This window comes from Colletotrichum phormii (assembly GCF_030913505.1).
Source record: "Colletotrichum phormii strain CBS 102054 chromosome Unknown BDP81scaffold_5, whole genome shotgun sequence".
In the NCBI taxonomy this organism is placed as follows: domain Eukaryota; kingdom Fungi; phylum Ascomycota; class Sordariomycetes; order Glomerellales; family Glomerellaceae; genus Colletotrichum; species Colletotrichum phormii.
The window spans coordinates 819827-840602 of NW_026851447.1; the positions used below are offsets into that span (position 1 = coordinate 819827).

The window sequence follows — 20776 nt, forward strand, 5'->3', positions numbered from 1 at the left end:
GGCGTGTAGCTGGCGTCGTCACCGTCCGGCACACCCTTGATAAAGTCCGGGACCTGACTTCCAAGAGGAGAGACAAAGACCCGAGCCAGCTTCAGGTAACGGCTCCAATCTCGGTAGAGACCTGGCTGGGTTTGGGCGTGATTTCGCCGACGAGACAGACAGCCTGGGCTCGAGTGTCGGCGGAGTCTCCCGATGAGTCTTGTCGATAAATTGCCTTGTGCCCCTGATGTTCAGTGCATAAGAAAACAACAAGACGAACAGCAAATTCATAACATCAGATATGAACAGATGCTGGGGGTGTCTGAGACCAGTCTGGATCCAGAAACAGCGACCGAGGATCTAGAAGCCACTGAAGCCACTAGTTCGACGGGAAGATTAGCGCTGCGAGCCTGCTGTGTGGTTGTGTTCTTGTGTTCTTGTGCGCGGGCGGGAAGTGGACAAATCGCAGGGTGAGGCAGAGCATCCCGTCTCTCTGTTTCTTTCCCATGTCTTTCATCCCATCCAGCTAAATTTGTCGGTCAGACTGGGGGTGGTGACAGTGTGAAGAAGTCGATCACTGGTTCGGACGAAACAGCAAACAGCGAAGAGCTGGGACGAAGCTGGCCCTGCTGGGTAGAATGCGACGGCTGGACAGGCAGAAATCGACCGTAAGAGCGACAATCTTCTGCACGGTGTCTGTTGACCGTGCTGTGTGTTGCTGCTGCTGCTGACTGATGTGGCTCACCATCCCGTCCGTCCAATGTGATGCCATCTGATGAACGATATCCACCCGTTGGAGCCTTCCATGGTCGAGGAGGGGCGCGTTCCTGCAGCAAATCCCTGCGCTAGACGAGGAGAGCCCCTGTAGGACCATGCGCTTGTATCGATTTTAGTGCAACGCTCTTGGGATGGCACAGGCGGCATCAGCCAGTCAGCAATCGCCCGTGCCTGACTTGCGGCTGCTCGATAGGATGGTTGGGTGTGGACAGCGCGGGTAGGAAGCCAATGGCGCGAATTGATAGTGATATATGGTGATGTGGTAGCGGTGGTATGTGGTGCTGCAGACCAGAAAAGAAACAAATGGTGAGAAGGGGGCCGTCGGCAGCTAAACTTGGAAGCCCGACGTAGTCACCCAGATAGTAAGTATGCTGTGCATGCTGCCATTTTAAAAAGACGATACTCCGTACTCCATACAGATAATAAGAAAGAAAGAAGCAGAAGAAGAAGAAGCAGAAGAGGTCGAATTGTGCCGGTGCGGGCTCGGACCAGGGGGTTCAAAAGTCGCGCCAGCCCCGGCTCATTTGAGGAAATTGCTTTTCATTCGCCCGTTTCCACAAAAAACGGTTCTTTCCAACCCCGGCCCGTCATCCTGGGCCTGTGGTGAGTATGGACCTGTGAAGTGGACTTTCCCAGGTTGACAGGCACCACCCCCCTTTTCATCCCGGGTACGTGCTGTGTAACTAGGTACCCTACCTAGGTAGGTAGGTAAGGTAGTACGGTGTGTACGTACCGCCCACCCACAGTCCACTGGTTCCTCCTACTCGCGTCCTCACCCCCAATCTTTTTTTCATTTTTCGTGTGCTATTGAACTTATTGAACTCCATTCGATCCAATGGTAGCACTCGCTCTCGTGTCTGGCGGTAGGACGGCGTGGGATGCCCACGATGGGTCTAGCTGTTGTCATCCCGGCCATCTTACAAGGTCCAGGCTCACGGTCATGGGTCAATGTTCAAGGTTCTTTCTCTCCATGGTGCAAGGAGCAAGGAGCCAGAAGCAAAGGAGCAGAGGAGCAAAGGAACAATGAGAGTGAGCTGTCCAGCACCAGGTCCAGGTCCAGGTCCAGGTCCAGGTCCAGGTCAAGGCTGCGTGAAGGAGTCGCCATCTTGTTGGTCCGTTGCTGCTCAATCTCCTCCTCCCCGTCCGCTCGTTGGCTCGTTTCGCTTCGCTTCGCTTGACCTGCAGCCTGTCGCTGCTTGCTGCTGTGGACTGTGGACTGTGGACTGTGGTGGCTCGTCTCCGTCTCCGTCTCCTTCGCTCCCACTCTCGGATCTCCTTCTCGCCTCTCTTTTGCTCGCCCTCACCCCCAAAAGGGACTTACCCTCGTTCCTCTTTCCTTCCGTCCCTCCTCCCCCCCATCGTCGGTCGTTACTCTGATCTTCCGAGGCCAGTGACATCCGTCGACTTTCCACTTTCCACAATCCTCTCTCTGCCTGCCAGCGGGCTCGTCACTCTTTTTTAGGAACCTCGTGGATTGTGTGAATGGATCACCGGACCTAACCGACCTCTCAAACTCACTCCAAAGTCGTTCTTTACTCAACACAACAAACCCCAAACCCAAAATCCCCACCGACTGAATATCCTCGGTGGTTGTCACTCTTTTTTTTTTTGTATCCAGCATCCCGCCCAGGCGTTCGGAACCGTTCACTTCCCACGAGATTCGATTCGAGACTCGAAACCTTCGACTACTTGCTTTTGGTGCCTTGACATTGAACCAATTGTCCCATCCATCCCCTCGAAACCCGTCCCGACTCCCCGATACGATCTTTAGTCCGGTAATGGTGGCATAGTGGTAATTTCAACCAGTGAAGGAAGGAGAAAGTCTTTAGGCCAACCGTCGACCTCAAAGAGAGAACCCGTTTATCAGTGGAGAGTTGCTTCAAGATACTACGGTATCTCACTGTCGAAACCGCCAAAGTTCAAGATGGCTTCGTTCAATGCCAATGGCTATGTGATGGCCTCCCGAATTCCTATCCGGGATGTCCAGCCGGTCAACAACGAGCGATCCGCCGCGCCCCTGCGCATCGTCTCTCGTATCATCGGAACCAGAGAAACCTGTACCGGCTCGGCCAGCCAGTGTGAGAAGCCAGTCGACCCTTCTTCTCTCACATTGCCCATCACCCTGGGTGTCACGTAGGTCAACAGAAGTCGTCGAGTAGGATATATGAATGGGCTGACGGTTCTTAGGATTCCCATCGTCGGCGCCTTGTGCTTGTTGTTCTACTTCCACCGAAGAAATGTCAAGAGGCAAAGACAGGAGGATGCGACTGATCCTAACCGAGGCCTGGATTTCGGACTGGGTGAGACCAGCTCCGATAAGGGCGGAAAAGGAAAGCGCAAGAGCATGATGTTCCGTGAGAAGGGAATGGGTCTCGACACGAAGCAGCGTCAACTGTCCATGGACATGAACTTGGACAGCCCCTACCTTCTTCCCCCTGGTCTCCAGAGCTCGCGTGAGTCTCTGCACTCTCTCGCGAGAACCCTCCACAGCGAGGCAGACCCCTACCGGCCCGTGGCTGGGTACACCGGCAGCGATGTCGGTTCCATCCGATCGTACAAGCCCGACGGTGCTTCGGTTTACACCAAATCGACGAGCCGACGCGGCTCCGCCATGACTGGCCGCACCACCATGACCCAGAACACCTTGCCTCCTAGACAAAACTCCCTCCCCAGGCCCCCTCCTGCGACGGCAGACCCCTTTGCCACGCCCAAGTCTAGGTCTGGCTCCCCCGCCCTCGAAATCATGACAAATTCGCCCGTCGTCTTGTCTCCCACCTCCCCGGTCATTCGAAGCCCGCTCATCTCGCATGAGCCCATCATTCCCAAGATCGAGACCATGCCGTACCCCGATGACAGAAACGGTGGCTCTCTTCCTCAGATTCCCGACGTCCCGGAACCGGCCCCTGTTGCTCAAAGGGGACTCCCAACCAACCCTCGTCCGTCTGCTAAGAACCCGTCCATTCCCGAAGTTCAAGAGCTGGATAGCACGCCGGCTGCGGCCCCTGTTGGCCTTGGTCTCGACGACATGAACTTCCCTGCTCACTCAACCAGCCCCCGGGCCCAAAAGGATGCCGCTCCTTCAACACTCCCATCCATTGTTCCCGAGGAAACGAATGCTTATGACCGTGAAAGCTATTACGACTATGACTTTGAGGACAGAGGCCGATCTCAGAGACGCTCTGTGGATATCAACGACAACCGCATGTCACGTGCACTTGGTGTTCCGGGACAGGACGCCAAGAGGCTCTCAGTTGGCTTCAGACCCCTGCCTCCTGATGAGGTGACGGAGTCCGAGGACCCTGAAGAGCGTGCCAACAGAATCAGATCATTCTACAAGGAGTACTTCGACCCCGACAACCCACACGCTGGCCAAGCCCCGCCTCCCATGCCCCAAGGACCCCGCGGACCTCCCAGAGGCAGAGGACCTCCTCCTGGCGGTCCTCAATACTACGAGGACTACGACCCGAGCTACAACGGTGCTCCTGGCGGCGATGCCTACTTCGACCCTGAGAGCAACTCGTTCGTCATGCCCTATGCTCAGCCCGTCACTCGTCGTGCCATGACGCCACCCCCGAGCGGCTCCCGCTTCCGTGGCCCGCCTCCTCCTCGGGCTATGCACGGCTCCATGGGTGGTCGCATGGCCAGCCCCGGCCCTGGCGGCAGACGTCCTCCTCCTCGTGCCGGCTCGGCTATGTCTAGCCGCCTTGGGCCTTCTCGACCGGGATCCGATCTGTCCAGCCAGTACACTCCTCGGCCTGGCTCTTCAGTGTCCAACAGGACCGCCGGTGGTAGACCCAAGCCCAAGGGACCTCCTCCTGCCGACTTGACTACTATGCCCAACCCCTCCAAGCTCAAGGATGACTCCTTCTCCATCCTGAACCCTCTCGACTTCGCTCCTCCGGAGACCTTCTCTTCCCGCGCCCGCGGCCGTTCCCAGAGCCCGGCGGGTGAGAGACGCCCATACGCAGCGCCCGCGATTCCCACCCACTCCCCGTTGGTCAGCAGCTTCGAAGAGATGCCTGCCATGCCCAGCCCGTAAGTTATAGCCCGTAGATGCTCAAAGGAGTCACAAGACACTAACAATTGGACAGTCACCTGCTGCGCAAATCCGGAACCTTCACTGGTCTCGACTTTGCTCCTCCCCGCAAGTTCAAAGACGGTGACAACATGAGTGATGCTGGTAGCATCCGTAGCAACCGCAGTGGTATCTCGGCTGTCCAGCAGGCCGCCCTTCGCAGCGGTGCCGGCAGAGTCAGCCGCTTGCCTGGCGACACTGTCTTCACGCAGACGGCCCTTGACGATACGCTCAAGCCGCAATGGGGCATGCGTCCTTAAACGGCAACGACGTTTTTCTGCTTGTTGATATCATTACTTTGACTACCGCGTATTGATACGGCAGCGCCGAATCGACGGTCACGACTTTTGAGCATATTCGCACGCACCGGGATCATCCATGTACATGAACTTGCGCGAACAAACAAAAAGAAGAGCCTTTCTACCCTTACTTTTATGGGACTTGAATTTTGCATAACGGTGTCATTTCTTCTCGCATTTAGTAGCGATATACTGCTAATGTCTTCTGTGTTGAAACCCTTTTTTCTGTTTCGCTGCGTGGAGTATTTGGGTCACGACAAATAGTTTTTATTTTTTAAACCAGCCCTCCCGCAGCCTCGTTTGGATATCGGCGGAGGGTTTGCATATAGAAAAAGGGCTCCGGGACATTGGTACCGTCTGCCAACCATCAACAACTAGATGATGAATACTACAGAAAGTATACTGAGAATTGGGTCCCTTGTATTGCAAGGGATGAATGCCTTTTGCCTTGCGAATGCTGGCTCTCACCAATGTCTGCTCAGTGATGTACACATTTGTTTCTCGTCCGCCAGCCATGGGCGGAAACCAGTGATGAATGCTATGGAAAACGTACCCAGCGTCAAGCCCCGTCCTTTGGTTGCAAGCAATGATTATCTTTACCTTTGACTTCCCATCTTCTGCGTACTTTGTATACAACAGCCACGACTGGATGTGTAAGCTTTGCGGATCTGGACTGCAGTACCTCGGCATCCAGCTCAAGGCCCAATCTGCGGTAAGCGAAACCCAGTGACTTCCGTGTTCATATCACAGAAGGACTCAAAAGCACCTCCACCGGCATATCAGAGTCCGAGGCCTCGCCGGGCAGACAAGGCTGGGTGACGGATAAGCCCTCCGAACCCCATCGGTAGATCTTGCGGCCTCCGGGGGGATAGTGACCCCCATTTTCATCGTGAACGGGCGTATGCTAGGACACGTGCAGAACAGAACACAGCCGCCGCCACAGTCTCCCCCTCTAAGTGCAAACGGCAAGTTTGTCGAAAAGAAAGGTCAGACGTCCGCCGCCGCTTGGTCGGGCGGGAAACGGGAACCGAGTACCAAGAGAGCCTAGTCTGAGTCTGACTGCATCGTTTCCAAAGCAGTTTGATAAGAATACACGGAACGTTTGTCTTTCGATAGAACGATGGATGCCCCGTCAGTAAGCAACTTGCCTTACCGCTGCGTATGGCTGTTTTGGGGGCGAGTCAGCGATCAATGACTCTTAGCAACCCGTTTCCCGCGACCTCGCGACTAATGTACCGTATGGAAAAAGCGAACCCTTTGGCGCGCATACGGACACGACACTTGGCGTGCTTCGAGAAGACGGGACGGGAATCAGATGCCTCGAGAGCATCCGAAAAGAGCTTAATGGTAAAGTTATTTTTATATCGGACACTTGGATGGCTTGTGTGGAGCGGGAAGGCTCACGCTTGACCCAAGCTTACAGTTAGTGGCGTTTGCTCGAGGGGAGGGCTCCCGCAAGCCAATGGCTGGAAGGCTGTGTGCTTTCTGAAGTAGGTATGGCATTTGGGAGGGCACAGCCATACGTGTGGCGGTTTTGGAGACTCCGTGGTGAAAGCCAATTGAGCGCCGTTAGGCTAATCAAGTGTCAATCGGACAGATGGGAAAATAGAAATGGGAGACAAAGAACGATCTCTTGTAGAGGTCAACTTGGTGTCTTGAATTCCTGATTGCCGATTCGATGGGCCAAAAGGTGTCGGTACGGACCTGGCAAACAACGTCGAGTGCATATACCTTTGAGTCTATGCAGGTGTTGCGCTACCTTACCTCGTGCCGAATGTACGTTTCCGGCCAAGTGGCGTGAGATATATCATATCGAAGGTTCTTGCTGTCGGCGAGAGAGTCCCGGCAGCTCGACGGCGCATATGCTGACGTGACACCACGCAGAGCAGACGCGCAGAGTCGATTGCATAGAGGCGATCCGACCGACGGGTACCGGCATCGCTATCATCGGATTTGGTCCGAAGAGAGTTGTGTAGGAACGATTGAGTCTGAGCAGGGAGGTGTCTCGTCGTCGAATTGGGGACAAAGCCTGGAGTCCAGACGTTGGGACGAAGTGACCCTGAGACCCTTTTTGCAAAATGCTTTCCAAGGAAAGAGGCTGAGAGGTTATCGAAGTGTGGTCAATGCTCCGTGAGTGTGGAGGGACGTGAGGGGAACATGACGTTGGTTGCTGTAGATCTTTTGCTTTGAAGAGCCCTGTCCGAACCTAGGGCATATTGTTCCTGCTGTTATTATGCCACTACCTCATCAGATCTCGACATCCTGGGGCCAACCTTGACATTGTAACCCGGCTGTTGTTTGCGGGTGCTGGGCCAGGGTTGGAGAAAATGAACGTCATGTGGAGGTATATGTGCCATCGAAGTCATAGTAGCCGGCCATTGCGATGACAAAGCCCGCCATATTAGCGATAACGACCGATGCAGTCAGACTCAAACTGCCTTGATATTCGTCCAAGTATTATGGCAGCATCGATTTGAAGGCGAAAGGTTCTGAGTTATGACTTGCAGACAGGCGGCGGTGGAGTTGTTTGATCCAGATACTGGACTATGCAGCTTCGAGGCTTGTGTGACAAGCTTCCGGAGCGGTCTGGATAACAGAATACTCTGACCACGAGTGCTACATGAAATTCAGGAGGGATGTAACCTTTGGTCGAACAAGCTCGTGCCAATGGCATGGCGACGGAGAAACGACCGGTTGTTAGTCAGGCAAGCGTTTATCGAAGAAAGCAGCCCTAGAGGCATCAGCAATGTCATGCCAGCCGCCCATTGCCAAGTCAGCATTTGGACTTGTATCAACCAAAGATCGTTGTCTACCTCTAGCCGCAAGTCTCAAGCTTTCATCCGACGTGGGCGGCCGCGATGGTTGTCAGTCGCCACAGGACAGGGCCGACCGGGTTTCTTTCAACCCGGCTGGCTTTCGTTCGAAATTCGTCCTGTCGCGCTTGAACAGCTGGCTGGGATGCATTCTGTCAGTGTAGTGGTTGTTCAGGAGGGCCAAAATCCCGCCGATCTGACCAACAGAAGCGCGCAATTGACGCCATACGGCTGGCTACCTTTGTAGATCGATGGGATCGCACAATAGATCGAATGCGGTGCTCGCCGAGAGAAAGGCACCGGCTGTGGATCAGCAGCCTTTATTTTTGGGGATATGAACGGCTCCACAGGCGCCGAGCAGTCTGCAGATGGAGGCAAATCCTCACGTTGCTGAAGGCTGAAATTGGTCGCTGTAGAGAAGATGTAAGGGAGAGCAAGGTGGACATGAGCTTCAAAATAAACAAGCCACCAGGATAGTCGGTGTAGTTGACAATAGTGGGTTGAATGGCGAGAGCCAAGAGATAACAGAGCCTCGGAGGCATGCATCCAAATTTGAACGTCAAGAGCTGTGATGACTGCTTGTTGGTGTATGAATGTCGGTGACATTCCTGACCAAGCGTTGGCTTCCTGTGTTTGAGACATGCCAACGTGGTGGACTTGGACCCCGGTACGTATACGTAGACGAGGGCCAACGGGCACTTGCCGACTTTGACTCTTGGAGACTGTATCCATACATATTGAGCGGAGGAAGGCTCTGATGCGTTTCTTCCCTTCTTCTTCGGGAGCAAATGATGCCATCTCGAGAGTTGCGGACAGTGGACCTGGCAGGCGGCGTGGTTTACCAGGAAGGTGCATGCTCGTTGGACAAGGGAAATTAATTAGCCAGTTCTGGAGCCATCAACCGTCACTCTGGATACGAGAGGGAGCGAACGGGCCCTCCGGTGTCCCCAGCAAAGCGAAGCGAATTCGCGAATCCCGTTGATGAGGTAAATTTTCTCCACGGGCCCGAGGGAGAGTACTCCAGTCCAAAGTCCAGAGTCCAGAGCGAGCCCCAGGGCATTGCCGCACAGCAGCAAGGCACGGCCGGTGCAGGGACTGGTTAAAGGGTGGCCTGCCGGGATGTTCGTACGGAGCACACTACATAGCAGGAAACCTTCGTCACTCGTGGGGCTTGACTGAATGAATTTTGATTGAGGGCTGTCCGTCGTCTGAAGTGTTTAGGTTTGGGCGATGGCTAGAGTCTGCAGTAATAGAGAAGAGAGAGCAGATAAGATGAAACTTGACCGACATGCCTTGCTGAATTGCTTGCGTATCTGCCTGGCGTGTCGCGTTTGAGGTGTTGTATTTTGCATTCAAGTCCCTGGTTGAGAAGTGTCGAAGCCGCGACATCGGGAACGACATCAGGGACCATGTGCGGCTGCATTGCGGCATACCTGAGAGCTGAGGCCGGCCGAGTGGGTTGAGGTCTCTGGTCTTTCCCTCTTTGGCCCGTTTGGACCAGAACAAGACTCGGCAGGCATTCGACGATATGAAAGGAAGCAGCCAACATTCCCGGACTGGAAGCATCCGCTGCCGCCATCCGGAGTACTCTCTATCTATTCGTCCTTGGTACTCCGTACCTACAGAGTAATAGTTGTTAGTATCCGTGGACTGTAGACAGCTCTAAGGGCTTTAGGCTTTTTGGTTCGTGCCAGGGGTCCCTCGAGGCTCGAGGACTTTGTGGTCCCTGCGAGCCAGAGAAGGCAGCGGCTCAGCAATTCGCAATCTCAACGGGCATGTGCCGCAGCAGTTGCGAAATGACTGAGACACGGGAGATGATGGACGGCAGAAGCCGCCTTTTCCCTCTCGGGCACGCGACAAAAGCTGTCAGTTTGTCAAGAGACTCGAGACTCGCTGGACTCAACGGCCCTCAAGTCATTCTCTCTGTCCGGATATCCATATGGTCGAGGCAATTCGTTGCAACGTGCCATGCATGCTTCGCGCGAACTGCAGATCGGCCCTTTCTACAAGGTACTTTGTCCTAGTCAGGTTCCCTCCAGGTCCGCTCCACTGGGAGATGCATTAGCAAAATCGTCAAGGTACTTGTTTGTGTCCAGTGGTGCTTTTGTAGAAGAGAGTAAGTACCTGGCTTGGCTGACCTGAGGCTGGTCGCAGCATAGCTCAGCGCCCTGCCACTGAAGCAGCGGCCCTAACTCCCGCTGAGCCACCCACCTGCACCTTAACGGTGGATGGTCAAGTCAGGTCAGTCTGCCATCGTGTTCCCTTTTCGGTCTTCCATTGCTACAGTTCTGGCTTTCCACCTGCACTGGAGGCTGGCTTGCAGTGCAGCTCGGAGCTAGATGTTCGGACACGAGACAGACACACGCCAGCAGGTTTGACGGCCGTGACTTCCAATTGTTCCCGATGCAGGCAAAGGTTGAATGGAAAGTACGAAGTACCTTACCTACCTTAAGGTACCTAAGGTATTGCAAAATGGAAGGCAGGGCGGGAGCCTGGAGGGCTGTGAGGAAGGAGGAAGGAGGTCGGTCCACCTCACTTTGGGCAGGCACGCCGCACGAATACCGTACTGGATTGCTCTTGCTCAAAACATACATATTTCCGCGCCTTCCTCTGCCGCTCCTTCGGAGCTAACCTCCCCGCCCCCCCTTCCTTCTCCCTCCCTTTCGCTGCCTTCCCGTCAATATCCTTCCACCCCCGTCCCCGTCCGTCCTTGCTCGTCACCCCCTCCCCGGCCCTTCCTCTTTCACTTTCAATTGGCAGCGGCATCAGCATCAGTCCGGTATCCTTCCAAGGCAATCACGACCTTGCTCTCTTCCTTCTTCCCTCCTCTTTTCCCCTCTTCCCCATTTCTCCCTACTTTCCACCTTCCTCCTCTCGCTCTAACTCTTGCAAATCCTCTCTGCCCTGTCCTTTTGCTTTTTCCCACTTTCCTCTGACGCCGTCGCCAATCGATCCCACTTCGTCACTGCGGATCGACAATACTCGCGCGGCACTACGCATAGTCGCATACGCAGACTGCCCGTTACCAGGTACCGTCTCGTCTGTACGAAGCGAAGTAGGGCCCTGCCAACCGCCGAACCCAACGCCGACCCGCGCAGTAGCCAGGAGAAGGTCCGTCTTAGGAGCTTCCCTCACAGGCACACAGGCACCACCTGAACCTGACTCAGCCACCCGCGCCAATTATCAACCGTTCGTCTTGTCTGAGCACCCGTCGCTCCATCGCCGTTGTTACCGCCCAGACGCGACAATCACTTCCCACATTTTCCAAAGAATCCATCCTCGACTCGACCACCCCCGACGCACCCGTCACCAGTGTGTCGCCCTGAACTGAGGCCTCGTACCGCCGTCAGTTCCACGTGTATCGCCAGCTTGGTCTCTCCCACGGCCGTGTTGAGAATCGACCGCGCCTCTAAATCGACGAATTGCTCTTTGCAGAATCGCTTGTGTTGAAACACCTCCCTTTTTCCGCCCTGAAAGCTACCTGTGAGCCAATCGCTCTCATTGGAGGTACGTTGTTCGACGCTGTGCTTCCCAGATTTTGCCGAGTGCACTACGGCATCTCTGCCGATCATCAATTTGCCTCCCAAGAAACCTGCTGCATCTGTTGTGTTAGTTACGCACAAAATGATTGGGTCTTCTGCCTTGGTTGCCAATTGCCCAACTACTCGTCCCATCTCAACTCTTCCCGTCGTCTTGTTTTGTTGAATACCCGTCATCCCTTCTTCGGAGTCTGGCGATGCCATCAAAGCTGCTCCCTCGCCAGTCGCTAATATGTCTCTACCACTTAGTCCCCCGCCACAGATCTTGCTGAGACAGGAAAACACAATGTCGTCAAATGCCACGACTCCGGGCGGCGAGGCCACAACGGCCCCGGCCGCGACGCCTGGCAGTTCCGCACCCGCAGAAACGAGCGCTGCCGCCGCCACCACCACTCCTCCGGCAGAGACCTCTGCGGCAGCGGCGCCTACCACCGCACAACAACCCACGACTCAGCAAACCTCTGCAGCAGCAGCAGCGCCGACCACGTCTCAAGCTCCGGCAGCGACAACTTCTGCGGCAGCAGCACCAACTACTCAGCAGCAGAGCACCCAGGCTCCGACTTCTCAAGCAGCCGAAACTACTAGCCAGCAGCAACTGCAAACAACTCTCATAGGGACTACCGTCATCATCACGCCAACCGAAGCAGGAGGTCAGACAAGCACCATCTTCACCGTCATCACTCAGACCAAGGGCGTCACTCAGAGCGGAACTGCTGCCAGCTCATCTGCTTCTGCCACGGCCTCTGGCGGCGCCATCAACTCCGGTGGTAACTCCAAGAGCGGTCTCGGTAACGGAGGCACTATTGCTGTCGCCGTTGTCGTGCCCATTGCTGCTGTTGCCTTGCTCATTCTGGCTGGCCTCTACTTCTGGAGAAAGAGAAAGCAGCGCAAGGACGCCGAGGAGGAGCGACGCAAGGAGGTAGAGGACTACGCCTTCAACCCGAACGCGGATCCCACCATCCCGTCCCTTGGCGATGGCGGCTCGTACGAAATGAAGGAAGATGCGGCCTCATCCGGATACCGTGGTTGGGGTTCCACCACTCTTGCCGGCTCCACCGGACGTAAGGCGTCCACGACCATGTCCGGAGGCAACACAGGTGCGGCACACTCGGACACAACTTCACCCAGCCATGGAGGAACTGACAACCGTTCAGGAGAGCCTTTGATCAACGACGGCTCGTACTCACCTGATGGCGAGATCCTCGGCGCCATGGGCCCTTCGGCAGCCATGAACCGTGGAGGCGGTGTTCAACGTGGACCTTCCAATGCGTCATCTTCCTACAGTGCAGGAAACCACTCGGATACCTCTGACGGAATCGGCATGGCATACAGCGGCGGTGGTAGCAACGGCAACAGCAATGGCAACACCAACGGCAATGGTTACTACGATCAGTACGCCAACAACCCGTACTCTGACAGCCCGTACGCCAACCCGGCCACTGAGCTTCCCGGCCAACCGGTCATCCGCGACAACCCAGCTCGTCGCAACACTCGGATCGAGAACCCTTCGCACTATCCCCAACAACAGAACGCTGGTATTTCCCAGAACTTTTAGAAAAGGTCTGGTGTGTTACTACAGAAAAGTTTTGTTGTTTATTAGTCTGCTGGGGGTTCTGTTCCGAAGATACCCACCATCCCCATCAGGCCAACGGTCTCGAAATCGAGAAACACACGGCGTTACGGATTTACGGAATCATGCGACGGCGGCATTTTACTCGCCTCGCGAAGCTTCTTTTACCTTTAATATCATTTACTCCGCTGCCTTGCCTGGCGTGTTTCGCCGGTAATGGCTCGCCAAATGCCACGGAGATCATAGTCCACTTCGACGCACATGATTTATTCGTCATATATATAAACATCTCGGGGATTTGTTACGATCATTGCTATCCACAGCGCGTTGCTCCAGTTTAATGTGTTGTATATAGCAAGCCAACAAACGGTGCGCACACGCAACATGGTTTGCTGCTGTCTTGGACAAAGCAGGCAAGACTACCTTGACGACAGGGAGCTGCCGCACAAGAAAACTTGGAGGATTTTAGTACAGTAGTAGGTAGTAAAAGAGTAGGATAGCCGAGATCACCAAGATCTCGAAACACAGTCTCATAGACACGTATGAATGAATATTCCTTTGTCAATCTACCCTTGCATCCATTATTATCGCTCTATTGTGCATTTTCATTCTGAACTACTTTCGTTTCAAGAGAGGAGTCCGTCGTTAATAACATCATTTTCCCACTTATACCAGAATCCATACCAGACCTACTACAACTTGGCCCCCTCATCTTCAGCGACCCCCATCCCCTCGCTCAACCCAACCCGATCCCACCAGAACCGGAACTGCCTCACCTCGGCCTCGGTCAGCGTCCGCACGCGCGCCACGGTGCCCCTGCGCCCCTGTCCCGTACGGCCCATGAGCTCGTCGTTGCCCTCGCCAAAGACGAGGATCTTGCCCCTCGTCTCCGTGGGGTCGTCTGCCGGTCTGGGGATGTAGTCGTCCGCGGCGGTGTCGCCAAAGGGGGAGATGAAGGGGGGCCAGGAGACGAGACCGCTGGAATTTGTGTTCTCGGTGTCGTTGGGGTCCGAGGTCGTGGCGAAGGTGGACCAGTGGGCGTGCATTGCGTCCGATACGGCGAGCAGGCCGGGCGTCTTGTGTGGGGTCAGGATGTCCGTGTCGTGCGTTGCGGCGGGGACGTGGTCGCCGTGGTTTGCGGCGCCGAGGTCGGCGTGGGCGGCGTATTCGTATACCCAGACCGGAGCGGGTGTGTTAGCATCAGCGTCACCGGCAACCCCGGCCTTGGAGGCAAAGTGCGCCGAGTGCAGGAGCGGAGCAATATACCCGTAATGCCCGTACGCCTGCGCCAGCCGCCGGAACTGCGTGCCGTGGGAGGCGGTCGGAGGAGGCGGGTACGTTGATGGCGGGGGGTAGAGGGATTCTAGGGTGTCGAGGTCTGCGGCGGAGAGGGGGGGGATGAGGGCGGAGAAGAAGTCTGAGAGGGCTGTTGGGGAGGAGGCTGTTGCTGGCACGAACATTGTGCCTTCGGAGGTGTTGAAGCCTGTTAGGAGGGGTGGGAGGTTTGGGAGGGCGGGCGAGGTCCAGGTTTTGATTGGGGCGAGGGGGATTATGCTGGTATCGTTGGTGTTGCTGCTGTTGATGGACTCGATGGATGGTTGGAAGGGCCATTGGATTGAGGGGGCGCACTCTGACCAAGTCATCAGCGAGGCCTGGAGGAGTTTGTCGAAGGGGAGGGCGCGGATGGCGGGGAGGATGTCCTCTGGTGTTGCGGAGAGCTTGGAGAGGCCTGCGTGGGTTAGGAACCGGGTGAATTGGGCTTTGTGGCGGGGATGCGTGGCCGCGAGGACAGAGCGGGCTGTCGGGGCGCCGGATTCGAGGACGGCGCGGTGGAAGAGGCGGCGGGAGGGCGGGGAGAGGAGGTGGTGGCCGAGCTTTACGATTGTGTTAGCACTCCTTTCACTTCTTACACGGCCGCATCGTACTTAGGTAGGCCAACAGAAACAGAGGGGGGTGGAAGGTGGTTATGAGGAAGAATGGACCATACCGAATGCGCCCCGGCGCTGAAGCCCATGACCGTGACATCCCCTTCGTCACCACCAAATTTGCCAATGTTGCGCTGCACCCACTCGAGCAGGGCCCTCTGATCCATCAACCCTAGATTCGCGATGCCCTCTCCGGCGGCAACCCCACACGGTAGGAAACCCAGCGGACCGAGGCGGTAGTTGAAGCTCACAGCAACCACATCACGCTTCGAAAACGAGACAAACGCCGCAAGGTTCCTGTCCCCTCCCCTTCCAAAATTGAACGCACCGCCATGCGCTACATCCCCACGCTCGTCAGTACTAACATAACCAAGAATCGCACGTACGCGCATCGGGCAGGAACAAACGTACTATAAACCAACACAGGAACCTTCTTCCCCTCCACTCTCCCCCCCGCCGGACGAAAGATATTGGCGTTCAAACACCCCTCTTCATCCGCAGGGTACGTCGGGTCCGCGGTAGGACACACGGGTCCATACTCGGCCGCATCAAACGAATCGCCAGACTGGCCCGGCGCCTCCGGTCGACGAAGACGTTGGCACTTCGCATACGGCACGCCGAGGAACGCCTCCACGCCGCGCAGGAACTCTGGTTCGGAGAGCGTGATGCCGACGAAGGCTCCTTGATCCAGACGGACCGTGGGCCGCTGGTCTCGGGACGGGGTTGAGGCTGCGGGATTCATATTCCGATGAGGGTTTCGCGGTAAAGCACCAAGAATTGGGATTGCCGACGGTGGTGCCGAGGTTGTGTAAATGAAGTAAGGTAGCTCAGGATTTAATCGTGCCGGGTTTCAGATGGGCTATGGCCTGCTTTTGGCTTCTCTGATTTTATCGATTCTGTGATCACCTGGACGTCGATGTAAGGAAGGTAAATGGAAGGCGAGCGACTCATCCGCTGGACCCATTCAACCGGACGTCGTTGGTGTGCTCCGCTAGCGTCGGCACGCTACCGGCCGTGCGGTGCCGCCTCCCCTCCAGGCCGGCCCCGGTTTGCATTTTACAACACGCTGCCTTGTTCTGTTGATCACGGCGAATCATCTATCTTCACGTTGGCTAGTCTCATCTCCGCCGCGAGTGCCAAATAATCCACTGAATTTCAGATACTTCAACTGGTCTAAAAGTGACATTGTTGTTCTGCAACTGCTCACACATTCAGACATGCATCATTGGAGTTGTGTTCTTGGTGTAAAAGAGATATTTTACGACAACCAACGGGCCTAAAGAAACTATAATCAATGAAGGCGATCGACATATCGATGCTTAACCAAAAGCGAGTTCTAAACCCGAACTTCAAAACATCTACACGGCATGCGTCTGAATGTCCGCATCGCCGGCTGAACAGTTAATACCGTTGCCCCAAACTCCGCGCAGTCTCAATCAATACAGGCGCCAGGCTCCACGCACTGGTCAAATAATCTACAAGTCCGGACCCTGCCAACAAGGGCCCGGAAAATACTTACATACCGCAAATCATGCCGCCTGGCCTGCCGCGGCAGCCAGAATAGCTAGCTTGCTACGTTGTTGCTTTTCACGCCACTCCCGGCTCGCTTGCCTAGAGCGTTCCGCAGCTTGCTCGCGGGCCATCTTAGCATTCCACTCACGTTCGCGGCGCTCCCGCTCCTTGTCTTCGGTATAAGAGTTGTCACGGTGGAAGACCTCACGACCCTTGACCTTTTGCTGCTCGATTTCCTCAACAGACAGCGCACTCCGCTTGCCGCTCATACTGCCGGTAGATGTAGACGTAGCGCGGCTGAGCTGAGTCTCTGTACCGGCTTGTGAGGTACCTCTGCCGCGAGTTTGCGGTGACCTCGTCGAACCTGATCTCGCAAGTGTACGAGGAGTGCCCATAATCGACGAGCGCTTCGACGGGCTTTCCATGTCGCTGGCCTCAGATCCCTTGTTCTGGCGAGCTCGACTAGCCACGGTCTCTCGAGGTTGCGCAGCGGTCCCAAGCCTCGCCTTGATAGGACTCGCCTTGAACTCGCGACGCTTCCGCTCATCCTCTTCTTGTTGTTTGAGACGGGCTTCTCGTTCCTCCCTCTTGCGCCTGGAGATTTTCTCGCCAGGTAGCTCAAAATTGGGCTTCGTCGGGGCCTTGAGAGATCTGGTACGCTGGGGGACTGCCGCAGCGGCCTTCTCCTGGGCCTGTTGAGCCAGGCGAGCGTCGCGCCTCGCCTTGATATCGCGAGCGGTAGCCTCGCCTGGCAGCTCAAACGAGGGCTTTGTAGGAGCCCTTGTGGATTTAGCAGGCGGCTTGGGTGGCAGAAGGCTGGTTGGACGAGCCACAGGCCTTCTCGCAGGTGCCTGCATAGGCGATCCTTTTTGGGTGTCGTTGTCAAAGTTGACCGACTTTCTCTGGTTTGCGCGTGCCTGGGACGACGCGTTGGCAGCAGCGCCGACGGATTGAGTGCGCTTCAACGTTGAGGCAGATCGCTTGGTGACTGATTCGTTTGTGGAAACTGTAGTAGTAGATTCGTCGGTCAGAGATTGAATCCGTCGCGACTTGCTTGGTGTCGCCAAGCGCGTGTTGATAGCCTCCAATTCCTCCTCGAGTTTATCGATGGCTTCTACTGAGTCCTCAATTCGAGATCGCGAGCTAGTCGAGGTCGACCTCGATGGAGTGCGGGGAACATCTTCCGTCGGGACACTGCTCTCGTCCGTAGACGAGAAGGAAACGACTCTGTCCTTGGGATGGTCTACGTAGTCTAAAGACGACTCCTTGGAGTGAGTCTGTTCAACGACGGATACATTGATGGCAGACTTCGTCATGGTGTTCTCGTATCCAGCAGGCGCTGGAGAGGCAAGCCGAACAAGTGGTTCTGCAACAGCCATGTTGTCGTCGCTTTTTGAAGATGTATATGACGCACTCCGAGATACTTCGTCAAATATCAGAGGTGTTGCTAGAAGTTTGAAGGCATTAGCCGGTTTGCGCTGACTGCAAAAACTTTCCTCAGTGCGGTCGGCGTGGACTAAGACGTTGCAGCCGTAGTCGAGCGTGGTATCTGCTCGTTTACTGGGCGCATTGTTGCGCCTAGCCGGGCCGCCTGGGTTCGGAATCGAAAGTACGCAGTCATACTGACCTGCCCTGTGCCGTGCGATGGACTTCTTTATGTCAAAATCAGGATCCAGATGTTGCTGTTCGAGGCCAATTGCGTGTAGGACTAATATGGTTAGTTGAAGGACCACATGGCAGCAATCGGATGAGCAAACCTTCAGAGTAGAAGTTGGATCCGTTGGCTTCAAATGAGTCCAACGTCTGGCGAGGGGGAGTAGGTACGGCAGCACGTGTTTCAGTTGATGATGGGATACCCTCGTCTTGTTTGGTGTCTCGAGGCAAGTTGGCAAGGACTGGTCCTTGCGTAGGGCTAGTCACAGCCGAGTTTCCGTCACAGATTTCAACTTCCTCCCTAATGTGTTGAAGGGTTGGGAAGATCTTGGTGTCAATGGAGGATCGAGTCAAGCGGCGTCGTCGTGCAGGTTGTAGCAGTGATCTGTCGGCACGGTTCTTTTTAGGACTGTAAATATGTAGTTCCTTGAGTTTGTCGGTTAAAGCGTCGATGAATTCTGGCGTGTTTTGGTGACTGTTAGTGTCACAATCTTCGAGAGCAGCAACGTCGTTGGAGGTGTGAGCGCCGTTTGCGTCGGATGAAGCACGATGGCCGGGACCAGAGGGGTCCTCGAGGATACCGAAGCCGTGTCCCACGGTGTTGGATCGAGAGAGGCGACCCATTATGCTCGACAATCTCCGATTCCGACCTGAACCCAGACAAGGAACCGCCGACCCCAGACAAATTGAAAGACAATGGGCCGCAATACGTGGGTTGTCTGGGATTGGGGAGCAATTTCGCTTGTGACCAGCTGGGGTACGTGTAATATGGCGGGGTTATTGGCTGGAACACTAGGTATCCTTACTTCATACACGGTACTCTTTGTATTGGCCGTATGATTCTGGTTCAAGCCAAAGTGTGGAGGAGAGGGCTGAAGGTGTCCAAAAAGAAGAGCTCTTTGAGTATGATGGGCTAAAGTGCTTGGTGCTTTGAGATGGAAGCGGAATGGAAGCAAGACAAACAGTGACATGGAAGAGGAGGATTTCTAGCCTGACAGCCACCAAGATGGCGGGAAATTGGCTTCAATTTGATCTTTCCCCTACTTGTGAGTGTCCTGCCAATAAAGCCACCAACCAACAGCAAATGAGCATGGGCGCGGCAGGCTCGATAGATCCCCTCACTCCCGAGTCCCGACCTATTTCTGAGGGCCAGCTTGCCAAGGTCGTTCGGGTAGCCACGAGGGGTGAGGCACCTCCCGTTTCGCTACTGGCAACGGCCAACGGGTGAGCCCAGATGGAGATGACTAAGAGGCGCGTTCAGACTCAAGTCGCGTCCTTCCCGTCCATTTGGGAGTCTGGAACCCCGCACCTCACTTGTTAGTGTTTGTTGACTTGGGGTGGAGCCTCCCTGCCCAATCCAGCGTCGACATCAAACTGCCGCAACAGGACGCTAGAATGTGTAGCTTTCCGCCAACACTTGGGCATGCCACAGACTGGTAGCTTCCGGCAACGGTTCCAACGTGAGCTTCCCAAGCCATTCTTCCGCGTTGTTCTGGTCCAGTAGCCAATGATGGCTTCTCTTCTATGTGCATCTCCCATAGGCATCTCGAGAGGCCTGGTCGTGCATGCTGCACCAGCAGCACCACACAGGCTGACGTGGTCAGCGACCAAAAGTACCTCCGGTTCGAAATCCGTCGCTTCCCAAGGAATATTTTGCTTTTCGGGCCAAAGACCCATCTCTCGTGAAGCTTATCATGGCGTAGCCATACTGCTCTCTGCATTCTCTGCTGCGTTCTCGGCCTGCGCCTGGAGCGTTGGAGCGTGCTCTGTCGGAATGCGAACCAGTGTCTGCGGCAGAGACATGCTGGATTCCTCCGATTCCAACGTTTCTTCTTGCGGAGGCGGCTTGGCAAGTTGGGCTACAATTTCGGTATCAGTTACTATCATGTGCATCGCATGCAGCTTGAACCTACCGGATGCCATGTTGATAGCGCGTAGCACGTTATGCCAGTTGCTGATAACCATGGCAATCGCTTTTATCCGTCAGCTTGGCCACTCATTATGGTTCCCTCGATGGGTCATGCTGACCTTCTGTGCCATCAGAAAGCGTCGACAGCTTCTGCTCAAGTGCTTCCATCTGACCTGCAACGGCAGCGCTGAGATCGCGCAAATCTTTCAGGTGCTCCAGCTCTGCCTTCTTCTCTGCAATGCGCGCAACCAGCATGGGCGACGGGCCTGCGGAAGCGTTTTGCGACCCCGCGCCCGGGAGTCGAGTCGAGAGTGATCGGGTTGGGAATGACATCTTTTTAGATGGTAGGTGAGTCTATCACTTTGCGTTCGTAAAGGAGTCGTCGTGTTTCGGGTTCGAGTTGGGAAAAGCTGAACGTCGTGGCGGGGTAATGAATCAAGAGGGCTGAAAGCGTTCTGCAGGTCGGAGGAAACGTCAAAGGTTCGGTGAGAGTGAGCACATGAAAAAGGATGCGGCAGGCGGTGGAGAGCTGGGCCCGTCCAATTGCGCCCCCAGCAACCCCCTCTTCCCTGCACCATTGTTGACACTAGACCCAATTAGGCCGAGTGTAAATAAATGACACTTCGGTAAATTTTCTCCCTTCCCCCCGACCCCATCGTCACTGTCCCAGCCACCTTCTTGTCAGGCTTCGCTGAGCTGACTCCCTCATTCCTCACCTTTGGTCT

The 20776-nt window shown here is 55.4% G+C and overlaps 5 protein-coding genes across 5 annotated transcripts; 2 read left to right on the plus strand and 3 right to left on the minus strand.

Annotated features, from left to right (window-relative positions):
• Positions 1–2680: 2680 nt before the first annotated feature.
• On the plus strand, positions 2681–5091 carry BDP81DRAFT_447201 (uncharacterized protein; the record flags this gene model as incomplete). The annotated part of the gene is made up of 3 exons (XM_060592155.1): positions 2681–2889; positions 2944–4791; positions 4848–5091. 3 exons carry the CDS (start codon positions 2681–2683, stop codon positions 5089–5091), a joined length of 2301 nt encoding a protein of 766 aa, XP_060448129.1.
• A 6677-nt stretch (positions 5092–11768) lies between these two features.
• BDP81DRAFT_391616 (uncharacterized protein) lies at positions 11769–13037 on the plus strand (the record flags this gene model as incomplete). Its single annotated transcript, XM_060587565.1, has 2 exons — positions 11769–12579; positions 12637–13037. 2 exons carry the CDS (start codon positions 11769–11771, stop codon positions 13035–13037), a joined length of 1212 nt encoding a protein of 403 aa, XP_060448130.1.
• Positions 13038–13744: 707 nt separating this feature from the next.
• On the minus strand, positions 13745–15719 carry BDP81DRAFT_313800 (carboxylesterase; the record flags this gene model as incomplete). Its single annotated transcript, XM_060583929.1, has 3 exons — positions 13745–14926; positions 15040–15314; positions 15389–15719. The coding sequence occupies 3 exons, from the start codon at positions 15717–15719 to the stop codon at positions 13745–13747; spliced, it is 1788 nt and encodes a 595-aa protein (XP_060448131.1).
• Positions 15720–16397: 678 nt separating this feature from the next.
• BDP81DRAFT_178789 (uncharacterized protein) lies at positions 16398–19207 on the minus strand. Its single transcript, XM_060582247.1, has 2 exons — positions 18247–19207; positions 16398–18197 (listed from the first exon to the last, which is right to left on the minus strand). The coding sequence occupies exons 1-2, from the start codon at positions 18764–18766 to the stop codon at positions 16507–16509; spliced, it is 2211 nt and encodes a 736-aa protein (XP_060448132.1). The 5' UTR covers positions 18767–19207; the 3' UTR covers positions 16398–16506.
• A 772-nt stretch (positions 19208–19979) lies between these two features.
• BDP81DRAFT_421194 (uncharacterized protein) lies at positions 19980–20488 on the minus strand. The gene is made up of 2 exons (XM_060589903.1): positions 20056–20488; positions 19980–20001 (listed from the first exon to the last, which is right to left on the minus strand). The coding sequence occupies exon 1, from the start codon at positions 20382–20384 to the stop codon at positions 20142–20144; it is 243 nt and encodes an 80-aa protein (XP_060448133.1). The 5' UTR covers positions 20385–20488; the 3' UTR covers positions 19980–20001; positions 20056–20141.
• Between the last annotated feature and the right edge of the window lie 288 nt (positions 20489–20776).